A 20,461-nucleotide genomic window follows, 5' to 3' on the forward strand; every position below is an offset into this window, starting at 1 on the left:
TCCCCCTGCACCACTGCCATCACCCCTTTGCTATAGATGTGAAACTTGATTGACATATGTGATCGCTCTGATCAGCAGCTGTATGTGGAGAGGCTGGGGTCCCCTGGGGGTCTCCCCCTCTTAGTGTTGAAAGGCGCTGGAGTTCAGCGCCTCTTGCATTCCACAGGTGCCGGGGAAGGCAGAGTGAGCTGTGATGTGAATCCACGTAATCGCTTTTAGTTCACAGCCCCAGCTCTGCCTCCACGCTGGGCATCAGTGTAATTCCTGCTTCCCCCAGAGAGATCAGACTCACTCCATGTGTTCGACCCCCCAGGAAGCGGAGAAATCAGACTAATGCCTAGATTCCAAGGCCAGAAGGGATCATAGAGATATAATCTCATCTGCCCTCCTCTAGACCAGCCCAGAGACCTGTCCCCAAATAATTCCTACCACAGAGCTTTTAGAAAAAACATCCCATCTTGATTTAACAATGGGCAGCAAGGGAGAATCCACCAGAACCCTGGGTACATTGTTCCAATGGCTCATTACGTTAAAATATAAAGGCATTTGAGTTTGTTTTCTTTGTAATAATGTTTCTGTCACCGTATCCAAGCAGGCAACTAGTGGAGTGAGACTGGAATCCAGGGGAAGAGGCGTATGAGCCAACACAGCCAAAGGCTTATCCGAGCATTAATGTCATGATTTGGGTTGCACTAGTTGCTGGGCAGTGGCTGTTTAACCAGCATTTCAGCCGGGAGCATTTCTAGTTTGTGCATTTCAAAGTTTGCCTTTGGTCCAGAAGAAACCCTAAGAAAATCCAGCCAGTGATCAATCTCTGGTCATTATTTTAAACACCTCTTTAGGATTCAGAGGGGAGAGCCGGAAGGAGTTTTTAGTCTTTCAAGGAGGCTCTGCTGCTGTTTTAGGCTGAAAGGGTGTAGCAATAATTAGTGACAGCACAAGCTAATCAACCTATTACATGAGCCAGAACCAGCCTGAGACTGGCTGGGTCTGGACTTTGAAAAGTGCAGCTGCAAATGATCTCAAAGAGGGAAGCGAGGCCAGTGCCCGCAAACCAGCCAGACATGGGCTGAGGATTTCTCTCCTGTGTTTGGAATTATGTTGACAGGCTCCCCCAGCTCGGACACAGAAACCACCCCCCGGCTGGGTCCAGGAGAGGCAGTGCCCGTGCTTCTGAAAGGGGCTCTGCGTCAGATGGAGATTTCAGGTGCAGGACTGGAGAGGAAGGGTGAGCTTAGAACATAAGAACGGCTGTACCGGGTCAGACCAAAGGTCCATCTAGCCCAGTATCCTGTCTATCGACAGTGGCCAATGCCAGGTGCCCCAGAGGGAGTGGACCAACAGGCAATGATCAAGTGATCTCTCTCCTGCCATCCATCTCCATCCTCTGACAAACAGAGGCTAGGGACACCATTTCTTACCCATCCTGGCTAATAGCCATTAATGGACTTAACCACCATGAATTTATCCAGTTCTCTTTTAAATGCTGTTATAGTCCTAGCCTTCGCAACCTCCTCAGGTAAGGAGTTCCACAAGTTGACTGTGTGCTGCGTGAAGAAGAACTTCCTTTTATTTGTTTTAAACCTGCTGCCTATTAATTTCATTTGGTGACCCCTAGTTCTTGTATTATGGGAATAAGTAAATAACTTTTCCTTTTCTGCTTTCTCCACATCACTCATGATTTTATATACCTCTATCATATCCCCCTTTAGTCTCATCTTTTCCAAGCTGAAGAGTCCTAGCCTATTTAATCTCTCCTCATATGGGACCCGTTCCAAACCCCTAATCATTTTAGTTGCTCTTTTCTGAACCTTTTCTATTGCCAGTATATCTTTTTTTAGATGAGGAGACCACATCTGTACGCAGTATTCGAGATGTGGGCGTACCATCGATTTATATAAGGGCAATAATATATTTTCAGTCTTATTCTCTATCCCCTTTTTAATGATCCCTAACATCCTGTTTGCTTTTTTGACCACCTCTGCACACTGCATGGACATCTTCAGAGAACTATCCACGATGACTCCAAGATCTTTTTCCTGACTTGTTGTAGCTAAATTAGCCCCCATCATATTGTATGTATAGTTGGGGTTATTTTTTCCAATGTGCATTACTTTACATTTATCCACATTAAATTTCATTTGCCATTTTGTTGCCCAATCACTTAGTTTTGTGAGATCTTTTTGAAGTTCATCACAGTCTGCTTTGGTCTTAACTATCTTTAGCAGTTTAGTATCATCTGCAAACTTTGCCACCTCACTGTTTACCCCTTTCTCCAGATCATTTATAAATAAGTTGAATAGGATTGGTCTGAGGACTGACCCTTAGGGAACACCACTGGTTACCCCTCTCCATTCTGAGAATTTGCCATTAATTCCCCCCCTTTGTTCCCGGTCTTTTAACCAGTTCTCAATCCATGAAAGGACCTTCCCTTTTATCCCATGACAACTTAATTTACATAAGAGCTTTTGGTGAGGGACCTTGTCAAAGGCTTTCTGGAAATCTAAGTACACTATGTCCACTGGACCCCCCTTGTCCACATGTTTGTTGACCCCTTCAAAGAACTCTAATAGATTAGTAAGACACTATTTCCCTTTACAGAAACCATGTTGACTATTGCTCAACAGTTTATGTTTTTCTATGTGTCTGACAATTTTATTCTTAACTATTGTTTCGACTAATTTGCCCGGTACCAATGTTAGACTTACCGGTCTGTAATTGCCGGGATCACCCCTAGAGCCCTTTTTAAATATTGGCATTACATTAGCTAACTTCCAGTCATTGGGTACAGAAGCCAATTTAAAGGACAGGTTACAAACCTTAGTTAATAGTTCTGCAACTTCACATATGAGTTCTTTCAGAACTCTTGGGTGAAAGCCAGCTCGTCCCGGTGACTTGTTAATGTTAAGTTTATCAATTAATTCCAAAACCTCCTCTAGTGACACTTCAATCTGTGACAATTCCTCAGATTTGTCACCTACAAAAGCCGGCTCAGGTTTGGGAATCTCCTTAACCTCCTCAGCCGTGAAGACTGAAGCAAAGAATCCATTTAGTTTCTCCACAATGACTTTATTGTCTTTAAGCGCTCCTTTTGTATCTCGATCATCAAGGGGCCCCACTGGTTGTTTAGCAGGCTTCCTGCTTCTGATATACTTAAAAAACATTTTGTTATTACCTTTGTAGTTTTTGGCTAGCCGTTCTTCAAACTCCTCTTTGGCTTTTCTTATTACATTCTTGCACTTAATTTGGCAGTGTTTATGCTCCTTTCTATTTGCCTCACTAGGATTTGACTTCCACTTATTAAAGGAAGTCTTTTTATCTCTCACTGCTTCTTTTACATGGTTGTTAAGCCACAGTAGCTCTTTTTTAGTTCTTTTACTGTGTTTCTTAATTTGGGGTATACATTGAAGTTGGGCCTCTATTATGGTGTCTTTAAAAAGCGCCCATGCAGCTTGCAGGGATTTCACTTTAGTCACTGTACTTTTTAACTTCTGTTTAACTAACCCCTTCATTTTTGCATAGTTCCCCCTTTTGAAATTAAATGCCACAGTGTTGGGCTGTTGAGATGTTCTTCCCACAACAGGGATGTTAAATGCTATTGTATGGCTTGTGGGTAAAGCACATGACTGGGGCTCTGGCGAGGGGCAGTCAGTTCCTGCCTCCGCTGTGAATTCCCTGCTCCTCCGTCAGTGCCTCAGTTTCCCACGAATGTGTCTCTCGCTCCCCATGACTTTAGAACTTAGGAACACTACCAAACTGGAGCCGGATGAATATTGGCCATTTTGAAATTAAAAAAAACATTTCAAAAGGGAACAAAAAAGCTGAAATTTCAAAGTGTCCCTTGGAACAAGAATGCTGAAAAAGCTTCAGTTCAGACCCCCCCATTGCTTCATTTTGATCCCGGAGGTTTATTTTGGTTTGCTGGTCACCTTTTATGAAATATGACACGGTACCATGTTGGCAACAGGAACTGAAATGATTAAAAATGTCACCAAAATTTACATGCTGCTGCAAAACATTTTGATTTTGATAAAACTGGAGTTTTGGGACCTGGCAGACTGGGGCTGGACTGGCTCTGGCGAGAGATCTGTACACAGGCGCTCAGCCGACTCCCCTCCACCCGGAGAGCCGATTGCAGAGTTGGACACTGAGGAGTTGCTGATATTCAGAACAGAGTTTGAGCCACTGTTTCTGTAGCATCCCTGCCAGCTGTCAGCTGCTCCAGCAGCGGGGCTCTCAGCCATGCAGCGAGAGATGGACACACCTGGGGAGAGCAGGGGAGACGTGCAAGGGGCAGAGGAAGAGCGAGGAGCAGCTGGGGAGGAGAACGGCTCTTCTCGCTAAACGGGGAAGCGGGGGCAGGGGGGAAAGGGGTACGGGGGAAGGAACGGGGAGATGGAGCGGTGGGCAAGGGGCATGGGATGGGAAAGAGAAGGGGAGAAGGGAAGCGGGGGCAGGGGGAGAAGCTGGGTTGGTTTGTAAACAGTGTCCTCTGCTGGGCTGCGCAGAGCAGGGCTGCTCCTGTTGTGCTGTGCCTCATTGTGCCCTGCCCGCCCGCCCTTCCCTCTGGAGACTGACCATCCCGCCCCCTGCACCTTGCCCCGTGGGGGCCCACAAATAGGTTAGGCACCGGGCCCACGAAAAGTTAATCCGGCCCTTCAGAGTGGGGCTAAGTGTTTTCCTTTCGCCTTTCTGATTGTGTCCTGTTTTTTTTTTTTATTACTTGCTGTTTTGTAAATTGCATTTGTTCTGAACTATAGACAATGGTCAGGGAAGAGGTCAGGGAAGTGTCCCGAGTGGGGAAAGAACCCAGAGTGGGGACGCTTTAGTCCGTGTCCTGAGTGGTCACAACCAGGTTGGGGGACGAGCCCCTCAGGAAGCCTGGGCCCAGCCTTGTCGGGGTTATAAGGACTTTGCCACACAGGAGAGTGGAAGTGGAGCCCTCAAGGTGAGGCAGGCTCTGGGTGAAGGGAGCAAGGACTCAGATCCTTCTGCTATTCGATTCTATCGGGGTGGTATTTAAGTCAGGAAAGTTCCCCCCAACAGCGGGACCATTTCCCTGCTTACCTCTGTGCATGTTTACTGGTTTCTCCTAAAGTTCATTAAGTATTTTAGGAAAATGTGTCAGAGCGGCCACCAGAGAGAGCTGCTGGCTTTACTCTGAGGCCGCCAAAAATTTGGTTGTGTTAACCCCTGGGCCAGATGCTCATGATGGGCCCTTCTGCCCTTAGACCCTGTGAGTGTAACAGAAGCCGGACACAGAGATGCTGTAGGTCGATGGGTTGATCGCTAGGACCCAGGAGCCGCTGGGAGGCGGCTCTGGGGGGAGCGGTCGCTGGGCTCAGTCCAGGCAGCAGGAAGTGACTCGCAGCCGCTGCGGTGACTCTGGCTCCCAGCGAGATCCCCGAGCCCCGGCGGCTGGTGCGGGGAGCCCGGAGCCCTGGCTGCAGCCGGGAGAGGGGAATCTCCAGCAGGGCCCTTCCCGCTGCTCCCCAGGAGCCTCTCCCAGGGCAGAGCCCCCAGCCTGACCAGGCCCCTTCCCGGCCCGGCTCCTGCCCCAGGGGGGCCCCGCTCGGAGGGAAGGTAAGAGTGACCCACCCCCCCCCGGCACACCCGGGCTGCAGGGGGAGGTTTGGCCCCAGGCTGCTCCCAGCGGAGCTGGCTGCGATTCCCGCCCTGGGCTCGGGAAAGCTGCCGCCAGCTCCCGGTGTGTGCGGGAGGGGGGCAAGATCACGTTACCACCCATCCACCCCACCCCCCATCTGCTGCTTTGTTTCCCTGCCCCAGGCCTCCCTGGTCTGGACGAGGCTGCAGCTCAGGGAGATCTGAGGGGGGCAGAATGTGGGCAGGGGCCAAACTGAATGCAGGGTGGGGGGGCCCAGCTGGGGGTCAGGGAAGGAGAGGGGCTCAGGGCAGGCCCGGCTCTAGGCTTTTTGCAGCCCCAAGCAAAAAATTTTTTGGCTGCCCCCCACCCCAGCCTTGGGCTCCCCCCCCACCAGTGCCCTCCCACAGCCCCTGCCGCCCCAGCCCTGGGCTCCCACCCCAAACGTGACCTCCTCGTTTACCACAGCAATCCCTGTTTACACTTGCAGTGGGGATCAAACCGTTTCTCCTATTTTTATTTCACTTTAGTATAAATCTCACCCCCCCCATTCCCTTCAACCCCATATTTAGTGCTCTAAATGCACATGGAAGGCATAGGGACTAACCCTCAAACCTTGTACCCAGAAAGGGATGGGGATCTAGTAAAGAGGTTCAGGCAGAGGAGCGGGTGTGGGGGTGCTTGGGGGCTCTACACTGGCAGAGAGGCGGGGTGTGATGTACTCGCGGAGCAGGGTGGAGGAGGAGAGGGGGTATCAGGAGGGTTGCGAGAGAAGAGGTGCAGGGGAAGGGGGGGTGCGGGAGGAGAGGGCTGGGGGAGGGTACAAGGGGAGAGGTGCGGGTGAAGGGAGAGTACAAGGGGAAGGGGTGTGGCGAAGGAGCGATGGGGGGAGGTACAAGTGGAGGGGCTGCGAGCGGGATGGGGGGTGCAAGGGCTGAGAGGGGCAGGCGCTGACAGCTGCTTCTCCAGCCCCGTGCAGGCAGAGCCGAGAGGACAGACACTGACCCCCAGGTGCGCGAGCCGTGGGGATCCCCCGGCAGGGCAGTATCCCCCGCTGCCCCGCTCAGAGCCGGGCTCTGCCTCTCCCCGCCCAGGGCAGGCAGCGCGGGGCTGAGGCGGGAGAGGTGCGCGGCGGGCTGGGCCGGGGGCAGGAGGGGGTGGCGGCAGCTCCCTGGCAGCTCGGGCTGCCCAGCCACTTGCCCTGTCAGCGCGCGAGCCGGGATCCGCGCCCCCTGCCCAGCCCGGCGGCGCCTGCACAGCCCCCTCGGGCGGGGAAACGCCGCGCCGCCCTGGGGAGACTCAGAGCAGCAGCGGCAACAGGACCCCTCCCCCCTCCCTGCATCCCGGGCCCCACTTCCCTCCTCCCCGGCTCCTCACACCCAGGCTGGGCTGCAGCTCAGGCTGCCCGGCCGCTGGAGAGCCGGAGCATCATCCCCCGGAGCTGAGCCCCTCTCGCCGCCGCAGCCGGGCTCAGCTCCGGGGATGATGCTCCGGCTCTCCAGCGGCCGGGCAGCCTGAACTGCCGTCCAGCCTGTGCGACTCCGGCTGCCATGAGCGCCATCTAGCGACTGCATCCAGAACTGCAGCGTCAGTTCCAGCTCAACCTGAAAGCCTCAGCTGACAGGGAACATCTTGGTTCAGGGCTCCCGGCTTTTTGTGCCCCAAGAAAAAAAAAAGGGGGGGGCTGGAGTGCCGCCCCTTGGAAAGTGCTGCCCTGGCTTGAAGGGGTTTCCAACCTATCCAGTGTTTACAGTTTGGTTCAATGGCTCTCAGCGCCCCCCATGGTACGGATTGTTTCAGCCCTCCTGCCTGGGACTCGGAGCCAGGGATAAGAACGTGGTACAGCCGGCGGGGGGTGAACCTAGGGTTGAGGGAGGCATGCCCCCTACACCCACTGTAGGGGCAGGAAACCAGCCCCTGAGAACCCCCAATAACCCCCCCACCTGCTGAGCATGTGGCCCCAGCCTCCCCATCCCTGGATCCCACAGAGGGCATATGGCCCCAGCCAGAACCCTGGGGGCAGCCTAAGGAAAAGCCTGACTTGCTCCTCACAGGGGCTGTGCACCCCACCTCCGCAGTCAGCTGTGACTCTCAGCCAGCTTGGAAAACAGACGGGTTTATTGGTCATTGGGAACACAGCATAGAACAGAGCTTGTTAGCACAGAAATCAGGAGCAATCAGCAAAGTCCATCTTGGGGGGGAATCCAGAGCCCTGAGCCCTGGGCTTTCCCCGATGAGTCCCAAACCAGGAGACTGACCCAAGTCCAGCCCCCCATCCTCAGTGATGCCCAGCTGCCCTCCTCCATGCTTTCTCTCTTTCCCAGGAAAACAGGTCACCTGGCCTCCTCCTCTCTCTTTGTTCTCCCACACCTTTGGCTGGCTGGCTCCTTGCAGAGGACCGTTTTCAGCCATAGCTTGCCAGGATACAGAATTTTGGTCATTCTCTATACCCAGGCAGCCACTCTGCAGTCACACCCGCCCTTTAGAGGTCTCTGCAATGATCACACACCTGTATCCCACCAGTTCAATACTTGAGTAACACATGGGGAAACTGAGGCACACATTCAGTATGCACAGAAAACATTAAGAACATTACCACTTCATCACACCTCTCTGAGACCAGCCCAGGGGCACGTTCTCCAGTTGCTGGAACCACTCTAACCATACCACCCCTGAGCCTGAGCCTCCAGGTGATGGAGAGACCTGGGGAAAGGGCTGGAGCCGGGCAGGGAAATGACTCGGCACAAAGGGCCCCTTTCAGGGACCTGCTGCGGAGTTTGGCCTACAAGGGGAGGGGCTCCCTGTGTCTGAGAGTCCCAGAGCTGCTGCCCTCAGTGACACAGCCGGGTTCAACCCCCGTTACCAGTGTCAGTGGCTGAGCTGCCTAATGAGAGCAAAGGCCCACGACAATGGGGCAGTCGCCCGTTCTCCTAGGGCGAGGGAAGAAGATAAAAAGGGAGAGTGGAGAGACTTGAAGGGCAGCAGGAGCAAGAAGTGGGGAGGGAGGTTCCCAGCTCCCAGCCCTGCCCAGATCCATTCCCTGCACCCCCGGGGCAGTCAGCTCTCCTGGGAACAAGGGGAGGAGCTGAGAGAGGAAAAGCCAGTTGCTGACTCTGCTGAGCACCGCAGGACTGAGGGAGACGGGGGAGAGCTAGAGGGGTTACAATGCACTGTGGGGCAGTGCCGTAAAGTGACTCCTTTGATTCTGCTCTTTTTCCAGCGTTTGGCTCAGAGCTGCTGTTCTGGGGAGGTTTAGGAGGGACTTGGTGGGTTTAGTTCTAATGGGGGGTGGGGGGGGCTGGCTGGGGTGGTAATGAACTAACTGGGTTTTTTCCCAGCATGGTAGAGTCCTAGAATCTTAGCGTCTGTCTGCAGGGGGAGAGCCTGGGGGGAATCGGGGTGTGACATGGACTCAAGCCCCTTCTGTAACCTCCCCCATCGCCCCTCTCGCCCCAACAGGCTGAGGAATCACATCCACGTTTCGCTCCAGTTCGTCCCATCTTCCAGGGGACAGGGCAGGGATATGTCTGTGATGGAGCCAGCTCAGGTAGGGGATTTTTAGGGAGCTTTTGGTGGTGGGGGAGGGGTATTGTATTTCTGAACCAGGAAACACCCCGCTGGGCAGGGCTGGGAAAACTGACCAGACTCGCAGTGCTGGAGCCTGACCCCACTGTCCAGAGGCTGCTGTGAAATACGAAGGGAAGCTGTTGGGATTCCTGTCCCTGCCCCTGGCTCAGAGCTCTGCTTCTCCTATCAACCGGTGGCTGGCAGGCATGTGGTAAATGAAAAGACCCACCTTCGTGGGCTGGGGGGGACAAGGAGCTCTCACCTTTTACCCACTCCCTGAAGCCTCCTGGATGCTCTGAGCAGGGTGCGGGGAGGAATCTGCTTCTCTGTCCCTCCTCCCGCATGACTAGTGGTATTGTGCTGGGGCAGCAGGTTTTGAGTGGGGGATTCTTGTTGTTTCAGATGCTGGTGACCTTCGAGGAGGTGGCTGTGTATTTCACCCAGGGGCAGGGGGCTCTGCTGGACCCCGTTCAGAGAGCCCTCTACAGGGACGTCATGCGGGAGAACTACGAGATGGTGACCTCGCTGGGTAAGGGATTCCTGGCCCCTTGGTTATTGGAAACTGGGGGGGGGGGTCTGTGTGTCTGACACTGGTCAGGTTCTTCCCTCATCACTCTCCAATGAGACCAGGGTGTCAAAACCTAAGACACATACTAAATCATCCCGACCCCCCTAGTTTGCAAGGTGGAGAAGCCGTGTATTGTCCTGTCTGTGTTGTTTCTCGGTCGCTCACAGAATCCCTCTTCTCCCTCCTACTTGGGAACAGCTGCAGCCATGTGGAGGGCTCTGGGTTCCGCGGGTTTAGAAATAGGCAGGGGTTTAACACTAGAGCTGGGTGTGCGTCACAATTCCCCTCACCTCGCCACATGTCTGCCTCCCCCGAGGGGTCTCAGGCCAGGTCTACACTACCGCGGTAGTTCGACGGCTGGCAATCGAAGTTCTGGGTTCGATTTATCGCGTCTGGTCTGGACGCGATAAATCGATCCCAGAAGCGCTCACCGTCGACTGCGGTACTCCAGCTCTGCGAGAGGAGTACCGCGGAGTGGACGGGGAGCCTGCCTGCCGCGTGTGGACCGCGTCTGAACCGCGGTAAGTTCGAACTAAGGTATGTCGACTTCAGCTACGTTATTCACGTAGCTGAAGTTGCGTACCTTAGTTCGAATTTGGGGGTTAGTGTAGACCAGGCCTTTGTGACCATGTTCCCGTCCTCTTAGATTCCACATTCCCCAGCACAGCACAGGGACAGGTTCCGTTCACGGAATGTCCTTTCTGACAGACGCTCTCTCAGTCCTCCACACACCCTGATCTGGTCTGATTTCACTCCCTGCACAGGATTCCCCCTTCCCAAACCAGACCTGATCACCCGGCTGGAACGAGGGGAAGATCCGTGGGTTCCGAATCTCCAGGCCTGTGAGGAAAGAGAGATCCCGAGAGGCGCCCACACAGGTGAGGACTGACACACAAACCATCTGGGGAATGAAGGTCAAATTTGAGAATCCAAAAAAAGTGGTATCAATAAGTGCCCTTAGTTCCTTCCTCATCTCACCCAGGGCAGGGCTGCAATCAGCAGATATGACTGACATCGCTTTCCACCTGTCCTGTTACCTGCAGGAGTTTCCTTCTGAACTTTCCTTCTCTGTGAAAGTTTGGGTGGGATGTGGAGGCAGAATCCAATTACTCTGTCTGTGCAGCTTTAGTATGTTGGGTTTTTCCTTGCTGCTATTCCTCTTAATTTCTCCCCAGCACAATGACCCCTGTCTGGACTCTGTCTCTCCCAGCAGGTGATGAGAGAGTGAGTGAGAACGAGGAGGGGAATCAACAGCAGGAAGTTCCTGGGCACGGGGAATCACAGGGGACCTTTGTGAGAAGACCCCATACGTGCTTAGACTGCAGAAAAAGTTTCATGTGGTGGTCACACCTCATTTTACATCAGCGAATCCACACAGGAGAGAGACCCCACAAGTGCTTAATCTGTGGGAAAAGTTTTATACGGAGGTCAGACCTTGTTGTACATCAGGCAATTCACACTGGAGAGAGACCCCATAAATGCTTAATCTGTGGGAAAAGTTTCATACGGAGGTCAGTACTTGCTAAACATCAGGCAATCCACACTGGAGAGAGACCCCATAAGTGCTTAGACTGTGGAAAAAGTTTCAAACAGAGGTCACACCTTGTTGTACATCAGGCAATCCACACTGGAGAGAGACCCCATAAGTGCTTAATCTGTGGGAAAAGTTTCATACGGAGGTCAGCCCTTCTTATACATCAAGCAGTCCACACTGGAGAGAGACCCCATAAGTGCTTAGACTGTGGAAAAAGTTTCAAACGGAGGTCAGCCCTTCTTATACATCAAGCAGTCCACACTGGAGAGAGACCCCATAAGTGCTTGGACTGTGGAAAAAGTTTCATACGGAGGTCAAACCTTCTTAAACATCAGGCAATACACACAGGAGAGAAATCCCATAAATGTTTGGACTGTGGGAAAAGTTTCGCACAAAGATCAACTCTTATGACACATAAGGCAATCCACACTGGAGAGAGACCCCATAAGTGCTTAATTTGTGGGAAAAGTTTCATACGGAGGTCAGCCCTACTTGATCATCAGGCAATCCACACAGGAGAGAAATCCCATAAATGTTTGGACTGTGGGAAAAGTTTCACACAAAGATCAAATCTTATGGCACATCAGGCAATCCACACTGGAGAGAGACCCCATAAGTGCTTAATCTGTGGGAAAAGTTTCATACGGAGGTCAAACCTTGTTAAACATGAAGCCGTCCACACTAGGGAGAGACCCCATAAGTGCTTAGACTGTGGAAAAAGTTTCATACGGAGGTCAACCCTACTTGATCATCAGGCAGTTCACACAGGAGAGAAATCCCATAAATGTTTGGACTGTGGGAAAAGTTTCACACAAAGATCAAATCTTATGGCACATCAGGCAATCCACACAAGAGAGAGACCCCACAAGTGCTTAGACTGTGGAAAAAGTTTCATACAGAGGTCAAACCTTCTTAAACATCAGGCAATACACACAGGAGAGAAATCCCATAAATGTTTGGACTGTGGGAAAAGTTTCGCACAAAGATCAACTCTTACAGCACATCAGGCAATCCACACTGGAGAGAGACCCCATAAGTGCTTAGACTGTGGAAAAAGTTTCATACAGAGGTCAACCCTACTTCATCATCAGGCAATACACACAGGAGAGAAATCCCATAAATGTTTGGACTGTGGGAAAAGTTTCACACAAAGATCAAATCTTATGGCACATCAGGCAATCCACACTGGAGAGAGACCCCATAAATGCTTAATCTGTGGGAAAAGTTTCATACGGAGGTCAAATCTTATGGCACATCAGGCAATCCACACAAGAGAGAGAACCCACAAGTGCTTAGAGTGTGGAAAAAGTTTCATACGGAGGTCAACCCTACTTAATCATCAGGCAGTCCACACTGGAGAGAGACCTCATAAGTGCTTAGACTGTGGGAAAAGTTTCATACGGAGGTCAGACCTTGTTAGACATCAAGCACTCCGCTCCGGAGAGAGATCCCATAAGTGCTTAGACTGTGGGAAAAGTTTCATATGGAGGTCAACCCTTGTTAAACATCAGATAATCCACACAGGAGAGAAATCCCATAAATGTTTGGACTGTGGGAAAAGTTTCACACAAAGATCAAGTCTTACGGCACATCAGGCAGTCCACACCGTAGAGAGATCCCACAAGTGCTTAATCTGTGGGAAAAGTTTCAAACGGAGGTCAGACCTTGTTAAACATCAAGCAGTCCACACTGGAGAGAGACCCCATAAGTGCTTAGACTGTGGAAAAAGTTTCATACAGAGGTCAATCCTACTTAATCATCAGGCAGTCCACACTGGAGAGAGACCTCATAAGTGCTTAGAATGTGGGAAAGGTTTCATACGGAGGTCAGACCTTGTTAAACATCAAGCAGTCCACACCGGAGAGAGATCCCATAAGTGCTTAGACTGTGGGAAAAGTTTCATACAGAGATCAGTCCTTGTTAAACATCAGATAATCCACACAGGAGAGAAATCCCATAAATGTTTGGACTGTGGGAAAAGTTTCATGCAAAGATCATATCTTATGGCACATCAGACAGTCCACACCGGAGAGAGACCCCACAAGTGCTTAGACTGTGGGAAAAGTTTCACACAAAGATCAAATCTTATGGCACATCAGGTAATCCACACAGGAAAGAGACCCCACAAGTGCTTAGACTGTGGGAAAAGTTTCACACAAAGATCAAATCTTATGGCACATCAGGTAATCCACACAGGAAAGAGACCCCACAAGTGCTTAGACTGTGGAAAAAGTTTCATATGGAGGTCCGGCCTTGTTAAACATCAAGCAATCCATACAAGAGGTAAATGTTAACATTTAGATTAAACTTGGGTGTAATAATGTCATTGTGTATATATATCTCTCTTTAAAGTTTGTGGTAAACTGTCTATTAACAGCTTTATGGATAATTAATTACCTTATGCTAATCCATGTAGTTTTATTACCTGTGATGTATGTGAAGTAGGAGGTTACTTCCAAAACCTATTGTTCACCCAAGGACTGCCTGTTGTCGAGAGGCTGCAAAAATGTCTATATAAGCTCTTGGGACCTCATCCTTTTATCTCAGATCTTGTTAAGCTTTATTCAGGGGGCGTTTGAGTCGTAAGACTGGGATCTTCAGTCCCCTCTGGACTGCCCTGATATTGAACATTTGGACATTGGACTAGAACGTGATGAAATGATACTGAAAAGGACTCTCTTCAATTCTAATGTGCCATCTCTATGGTGAAACTGACCTAAGGACTCTATTCGCGTTTGTATGTCTAATGACCTTTTAGCCAATACTGTCTTTTCTTCTTTTAATAAATGGTTGTTTCATTAACAAAAATTGGCTGTAAGCGGGTATTTGGGTAAGAACTGAAGTATCATTAACTTGGTGGGTGATGTGTCTGCTCCTTTGGGATTGGTAGAATTCTTTATATGATGAAGATTTTCAGGAATCCCCATCAGAATCTCAGAGGACATTTCCCCACATCAGGTGTCGTTAAAGACTTGCCTCTGTTGCCACTCTGTCAAATCAGTTATTTTGTTGCAGCATCTCTCATATCATGAAGGGTTTACAGAGCTGAATGATGCATCATGCCTGTGCCAGGGAACTTTCAGTGAAATTGGCCTATAATTAAAATCCAAAGCTAAGTTATTACCCATTAAACGTGACAGCAATTCCCTACGTTGTACTCCTGGGCAGCCTCCTCTATGGGAACCACCCTGTGACCTCTGTGAGCCCGGGACAGATGGCAAACCACACAGATGGGGGTTTGATCCTCTTCACAGAAGTTTCAGAGTCTCCTGGTGCTCCCCACACACCCCGTCCCCTCCTGCTCCCTTTGCTGCCTGGAAACTCAGCCGCTTGGCGATTTCTACCATGTTTGCCAGCTGCCTGTTCGGCCTGACGTTTCTCTGTTGCACAGTTTCTGAGGCCAGGAGACGTCTGTATCGGATCCCTCCCAGCACTGGCTGACGTGCCTGCACTGCAGAGTGACAGCGTCTGTGAAATACTGCAGCCAAATGGGACATGGAGCTTCCTCCTGGAGACGTTCCAGGGGGTTCTCTGCGGTCATGGCTCCCTCTGTGGAGTTGTGTGTCTAAGGTGGGATAGTCAGGCTTGGCCGAATTTTTATTTTTAAGCAATTTTATATTTATTGATTTAAACTTTCACAGTTACACAGAAATCTGGGCTTTAAGCATTTCCTTCCAATTGTTATCAATTTAAATGTTCACGGTGGTGGGAGATTTAGGGCGGGATCAGACAATATTTGGGTCAGACAATAACTATTTCATGACAGTAGAGACAGATTCAAAAAGTTAAAGCTTCATACCCATTAAAATAGAGATTTTCAACATCACATGTCAAAATATGCAAAGGAAATATTCTTAAATCAATGTCTAATACGTTCTCAGGCAGCATTGCTCTTACTGGGCCTATTGGTAAATTTCAGTTATTAGCAGTGGGAGTATTTTTTCCTGGTTTGTGTGTGTACAGTGAAATCAACATTTACAGACATCAACTGATAAAATCTAATCCTTCCAAGTCCAGTGATATGAAATTCACAGGACAAAACCTAGGTTAAGCTGATATCAATGTTTCAAAGGCCTGATTCTCATGTACACTAAGGCAGCTCTGGCTCAGTGTAAAGATGTGGTGTTTCCAACACTCATGATTTTATAATGAGTCTCATTGTATTTAATGTGTTTGTTAAAGCCCCAGCTCCTGGAAGCATGTGATGAGGTGAGACTCTTAGCTTTCCTTTCCTAAACAAAGGGAGTTTCTGGCTTTCTTGGTTGCACAGAAAAACTTTAGGCTGCGCTCAGATCGCATTTTAAAGATCTGAGAAACCAGACGGCAAATACAGTATCTCCTCACTTAAAGTCGTCCCGGTTAATGTTGTTTCATTGTTACATTGCTGATCAATTAGGGAACATGCTCATTTAAAGTTGTGCAATGCTCCCTTCTAACGTCCTTAAACAGCCACCTGCTTTGTCCACTGCTTGCAGGAAGAGCAGCGCGTTACAGCTAGCTTGTGGGGTCTTGGAACCAGGGTGGACCGGCAGCCCCCCTATCAGCTCCCCGCTCCCCTAAGTTCCCTGTGCAGCAGCTGCCCAGCAGGCTATCAGTTGCCCGGAGTTCCACTGCCATGTGCTTCCACTGCCATGTGCTTCAGCTGCCCGCTGCCTTGGAGCTGCTCCCTGAGACTCCTGCTTGCTGTGTCGGGGGGAGGGAAGAAATAGGGGGGGCTAATGTCAGGGCCTCCCCCCTCCCCCTTGCTCCTGCACCCCGCTTACTCCATCTTCCATAGAGCAAGGGGGACACGCGACAGGGCTCAGGATGGAGGGAACTTCTTGGCAGCAGCTTGCTGATTAACTTAACAAGGCAGCGTACTTAAGAGTGGGTCAGCTTATTTAAAGGGGAAATGCTCATCTCTCTCTCTGTCACACACACATACAGTGTGTGTCTCTGTCTGCCATGCTGTCTCCCCTCCCTTCATTTCTGCTGCCTTGTAGAGTGTGAGAGTTAACCCTTGAGGGCTCAGCCAATTGCTAGTTCATCATTTAGCAGTAAAGCATTCCCTGGGAAATATCCCACCCTCTGACTCCACCACCTCAACCAAGCTTCACAATAATCATCACTGTGTACCAGTATTAAATTGTTTGTTTAAAACTTTTACTGTGTGTGCATGTGTGCGTCTGTGTGTGTGTGTGTATACTATATATTAGTGTTTTGTCTAGTGAAAAAAAATTCCCTGGAACCTAACGCCCTCATTAACATTAATTCTTATGGGGAAATTGGATTCACTTAACATCGTTTCACTTAAAGTTGCATTTTGCAGGAACATAACTACAACGTTAAGTGAAGAGTTACTGTAGAAAGAATTCAACATTTATTATTATGCGTATGTTTCATAAAAGGCAATCACATCGTTTTCAGGGTCCTGACTCATAATTTTCAAAAGTTCGGGGTTGGCAATCCTGTGCCACTGAGAACTCAGGCCGTAAATCTCTATCTGCTACCCCTGGAAAGCCCCTAATTTAGTGTGATCATTTATCTCAGGCCTTGGCTACACTCGTGGATTCACAGCGCTGCCGCGGCAGCGCTGTGAAGCACGAGTGTAGTCGCGCCGCCAGCGCTGGGAGCTCTCGCAGCGCTGCAAGTACTCCACCTCTCCGAGGGGAATAGCTTGCAGCGCTGCAGGCGCTGATTACACTGGCGCTTTACAGCGCTGCACTCGCTGCGCTCAGGGGGGGTGTTTTTTCACACCCCTGAGCGCAGCAAGTGCAGCGCTGTGAATTGCCAGTGTAGCCAAGGCCTAAAACAGCAGAGTTAATGGAAAAGGAAATAGAGAGGCCAAGGTGTGGGAATGCGCATGGAGCCGGACTGTGGGCCCAAGCAGCAAATGAGCACAGCCCCCCCGGATTGGCGGTGAACTAAAGAGATAAATTAGAACTTTCATTTTTTTATGTAGGTCCTTAGAGCCTTTGCTGGAAACAAGAGGCCTGACAACAGAAACTGATCACTGCTAAGGCAGTATTGTCAGAAGCACGTAATCAAAGATCATGAGATTGGTTGAAGGAAATGAGGTTTTTATCTTCTAAAAAATTACATTCTGGATCGTATGTTTCTTTGTTTCTGAGCTTTCAGGGTTTGCTCTGGTCACATTGTCAATTTTTTCTATTCAGCCATGAGAGCGAGAAACTGACCTTCGTTAAAGTGAGAGCTGAGATAGTCACATAATCACAGGATTGCTGGAGCTGGGGCGTTAAGAGAAACACCAGCTAGTGAAGGAGTCAGTGTGAAATCAGGAAAGTTTGCAACAATCCCAATGTGATGTTTTGTGATTTGACATGAACAGGAAACAGCTGCACTTCTGTAGCTATTGCAGGCCCCTCTCTGGCCCCCATCACGGCACTACCTGAGCACCGCACAAACTTCAATGTGCTGAGCCTCACCCTGCTGCAGATGGGGAAGGGCTCTTACCCCCATTTTAGAAAAGGGAAAGGCAGGCCCAGACAGAATAAGTGACTTGCCTGAGTTCACACAGAGCAGGGAACTGAACCTGGGTCTACTCAGGGTAACTTAGGCCTTGTCTACACTTGCAAGTTAGAGCGCATTAAATCAGCCCTGGGCGTCTTAACTCCTGAGGTGTCCACACTGGCAAGGCACGTAGAGCACCCGGACTCCATGGCTGGAGCACTCCTGGTAATCCATCTCCATGAAAAACATATTGCTCTGCAGCCATGCCTCCCTCTGGGCAGTGGAACCCATAGGCGGCGAGGTATGTGGTCCCGTCGTGCCCATGCTCCACCAATATTCCTGAAGGTGGACCCAGCTCCACCAATGTTTGGGCCCCAGGCCCCGTGCTTTGGGGGTCCCCGTGCCATGGGTCGGCAATGTGGGGCGCGCTCACCTCGGGGGCAGCTCTTCCCCCCCCCCCGTCGCTGTGAGCTGCTGAGAGGCCCCAGCTCTGACCTGGCTCCCAGCCCATTGGCCAGGAACCCCGGCCAATGGGATCTGCAGTGGGTAGTGCCCGAGCTGCCTGGCACAGCAGGGAGGGGGAGGGAGCCCCAGGCAGCGGCTCTCAGCCCCAGGCAGAGAGAGAGCAGCAGGAGCCTGTCACTGTCAGACAGAGACAGAGACAGCTGGTGAGTTGTGGGGACAGACAGATGGAACCGGGGGAGGGGGAAAGGAGCAGCGATGGGCACCCCAGGGCTGGCATAAAATACACAGGACAGAGGGGGCTTCCTGAGGGGGCTATAGCAACCCCCCACCCCCCGCAGAGCAGACCCGGGCTGTGGCTGGCTCCGTCCATCACTCCCCCCATCCCACAGAGACCCACACAATCCTCTGCCCCCCTGAGAGACCCCCCAATGGCTCCTGTACCCCTGTCATCCCCTCCAGAGAGCCCCCCCTTTGTGCCAGACAATTCCCCTCCCCCACTGCCTCCCCTGCTCCAGAGTTCCCTACAATCTCCCCCTTTGCCTCCCCCCCCAGCCCATTGGTCGGGAGGCTCCCAGTCTATTGGCCAGCACAGCCAATGGGAGCTGCACCTGAGGCAGGGGGCCTGCTTGCAGATGCAGACCTGCCTGGCCATGCCTCTACAGCACGGGGAGGGGGAGCCACAGGTGCGCAAGCCCCAGTCATCATCATCACAGGCCCAGCAATTCTCTGGATATTTAATTTCACTGAGGCAAGTAATTCAGTCTACTCTTCCTTTCCAGACAGTTTGTGGCTTTTCCTGTAAGAACACTTACAATTTCTTTGCAAAGAAGTCCAGTTACAGTTTTTTTCACTTGAGACGTATATTTTCTGGTCGTTCATAAGCTCATTTATTTTGTTAACTCGGTTTCATAGGCAATTTTAAAAGTCACTTGAATTGTACCTGGTTTTTTCCATTGGTCCAAAAACACATGGAAGATGTGCAGATTTTTATTTCTGTGGGCCAAACCACCCTGTGTAGAAATGTAAATGTCGGAGCCAGAAAAGCTCTTTAAGGGTAAGGGTCCCTTCAGGAAATTGTCCTCAAGCCATTCATTCTTCTGGGCATTCCATTCTATTGTTCCCTCCTATAGTGATAGTGATCAGTGATTCCACCCACAGGGGAGAGGCAGAAGACTGGGTCCACCCTGCAGTGACTCTGCCTCTACCATTGTTCTCTGTCTGCTCCCTCTACCAGCCCCTTTGGTCTCCCTAGGATTGCCCCTATCATTACTCCTTCTGGGTCTTCTTTCTCTGGAGCTTCTCATGAAGTAAAGTTTGTCATTACAGGCTCTTATCTCTGTAATGTATTTAATTTTGATGTATTTATTAAGTGTTAGTTAATGCACTATGGGAGTCCCCTACAGCCCTCTGTATAAATCGATCCTCTTCTTTCCATATGTTTTGTCCATAGGGTTTTCTGCAGCCCTAGGGCAGCCAGCAATAACCCCTGTGCCTTTGCAATGGGGTGAGAGAAGGGGACCATGGGTTCCCTATTTATGTGATTTGCAAGAAGTGTTATCATTCCTCAAGGTACCAAATGTGTTTCAATAACATAAGTGCCTTGTAAAATCCCAACGCAAACTCATTTTCATTTCTCATATAATCTCATCTCATATACAGTATACACACATTTTTCATTAATTATATGAGTTGAATTTATTATTGTTGTTATTATTAGCTAGGTTACAGGGTTTTTTTTTCAGTGTGGCAAAATGTGTGCTACACCTCTACCCCGATATAACGCTGTCCTCGGGAGCCAAAAAATCTTACTGCATTATAGGTGGAACCGCGTTATATCGAACTTGCTTTGATCCGCTGGAGTGCACAGCCCCGCCCCCCTGGAGCACTGATTTACTGCGTTATATCCGAATTCGTGTTATATCGGGTCATGTTATATCGGAGTAGAGGTGTATTTTATGGGTTGAATGATTGAATGACATAATACCCACCTGCCCCCATTGTCCATCACTAAGTCCGGTAATTTTGTCAAGTTTTCATTGCACAACATGGTGGTGCCTACCCCTACCTTGTGCTTCCGGGGTTCATGGGTTCCAGGGCAGCCTGGGGAGTTAGTGGGGGTCCTGGCGCTGGCAGCAGCGAGTGACCTGGCCCCAGCCCATTCCGCTACACCTCGCCAGCTCCCGGCATTGCTCAGGGGCAGGGGCTTCGGGGAAGAGGCGGGGTGGGAAGAGGCGGGCGGAGCAGGGTTGCTCGCTGCTGTCGGCACCAGGCACCC

At 50.6% G+C, this 20,461-nt stretch overlaps 1 protein-coding gene across 1 annotated transcript; it reads left to right on the top strand.

Moving 5' to 3' along the window:
- The first annotated feature begins 9,511 nt into the window (after nt 1-9,511).
- Nucleotides 9,512-17,481, top strand: LOC135887359 (zinc finger protein 436-like). The gene is made up of 5 exons (XM_065415133.1): nt 9,512-9,698; nt 10,502-10,615; nt 10,951-12,362; nt 14,663-14,841; nt 17,427-17,481. Exons 1-5 carry the CDS (start codon nt 9,512-9,514, stop codon nt 17,479-17,481), a joined length of 1,947 nt encoding a protein of 648 aa, XP_065271205.1.
- Nucleotides 17,482-20,461: the final 2,980 nt, after the last annotated feature.

This window comes from Emys orbicularis, chromosome 13, assembly GCF_028017835.1.
Source record: "Emys orbicularis isolate rEmyOrb1 chromosome 13, rEmyOrb1.hap1, whole genome shotgun sequence".
NCBI classification, from domain to species: Eukaryota; Metazoa; Chordata; order Testudines; family Emydidae; genus Emys; species Emys orbicularis.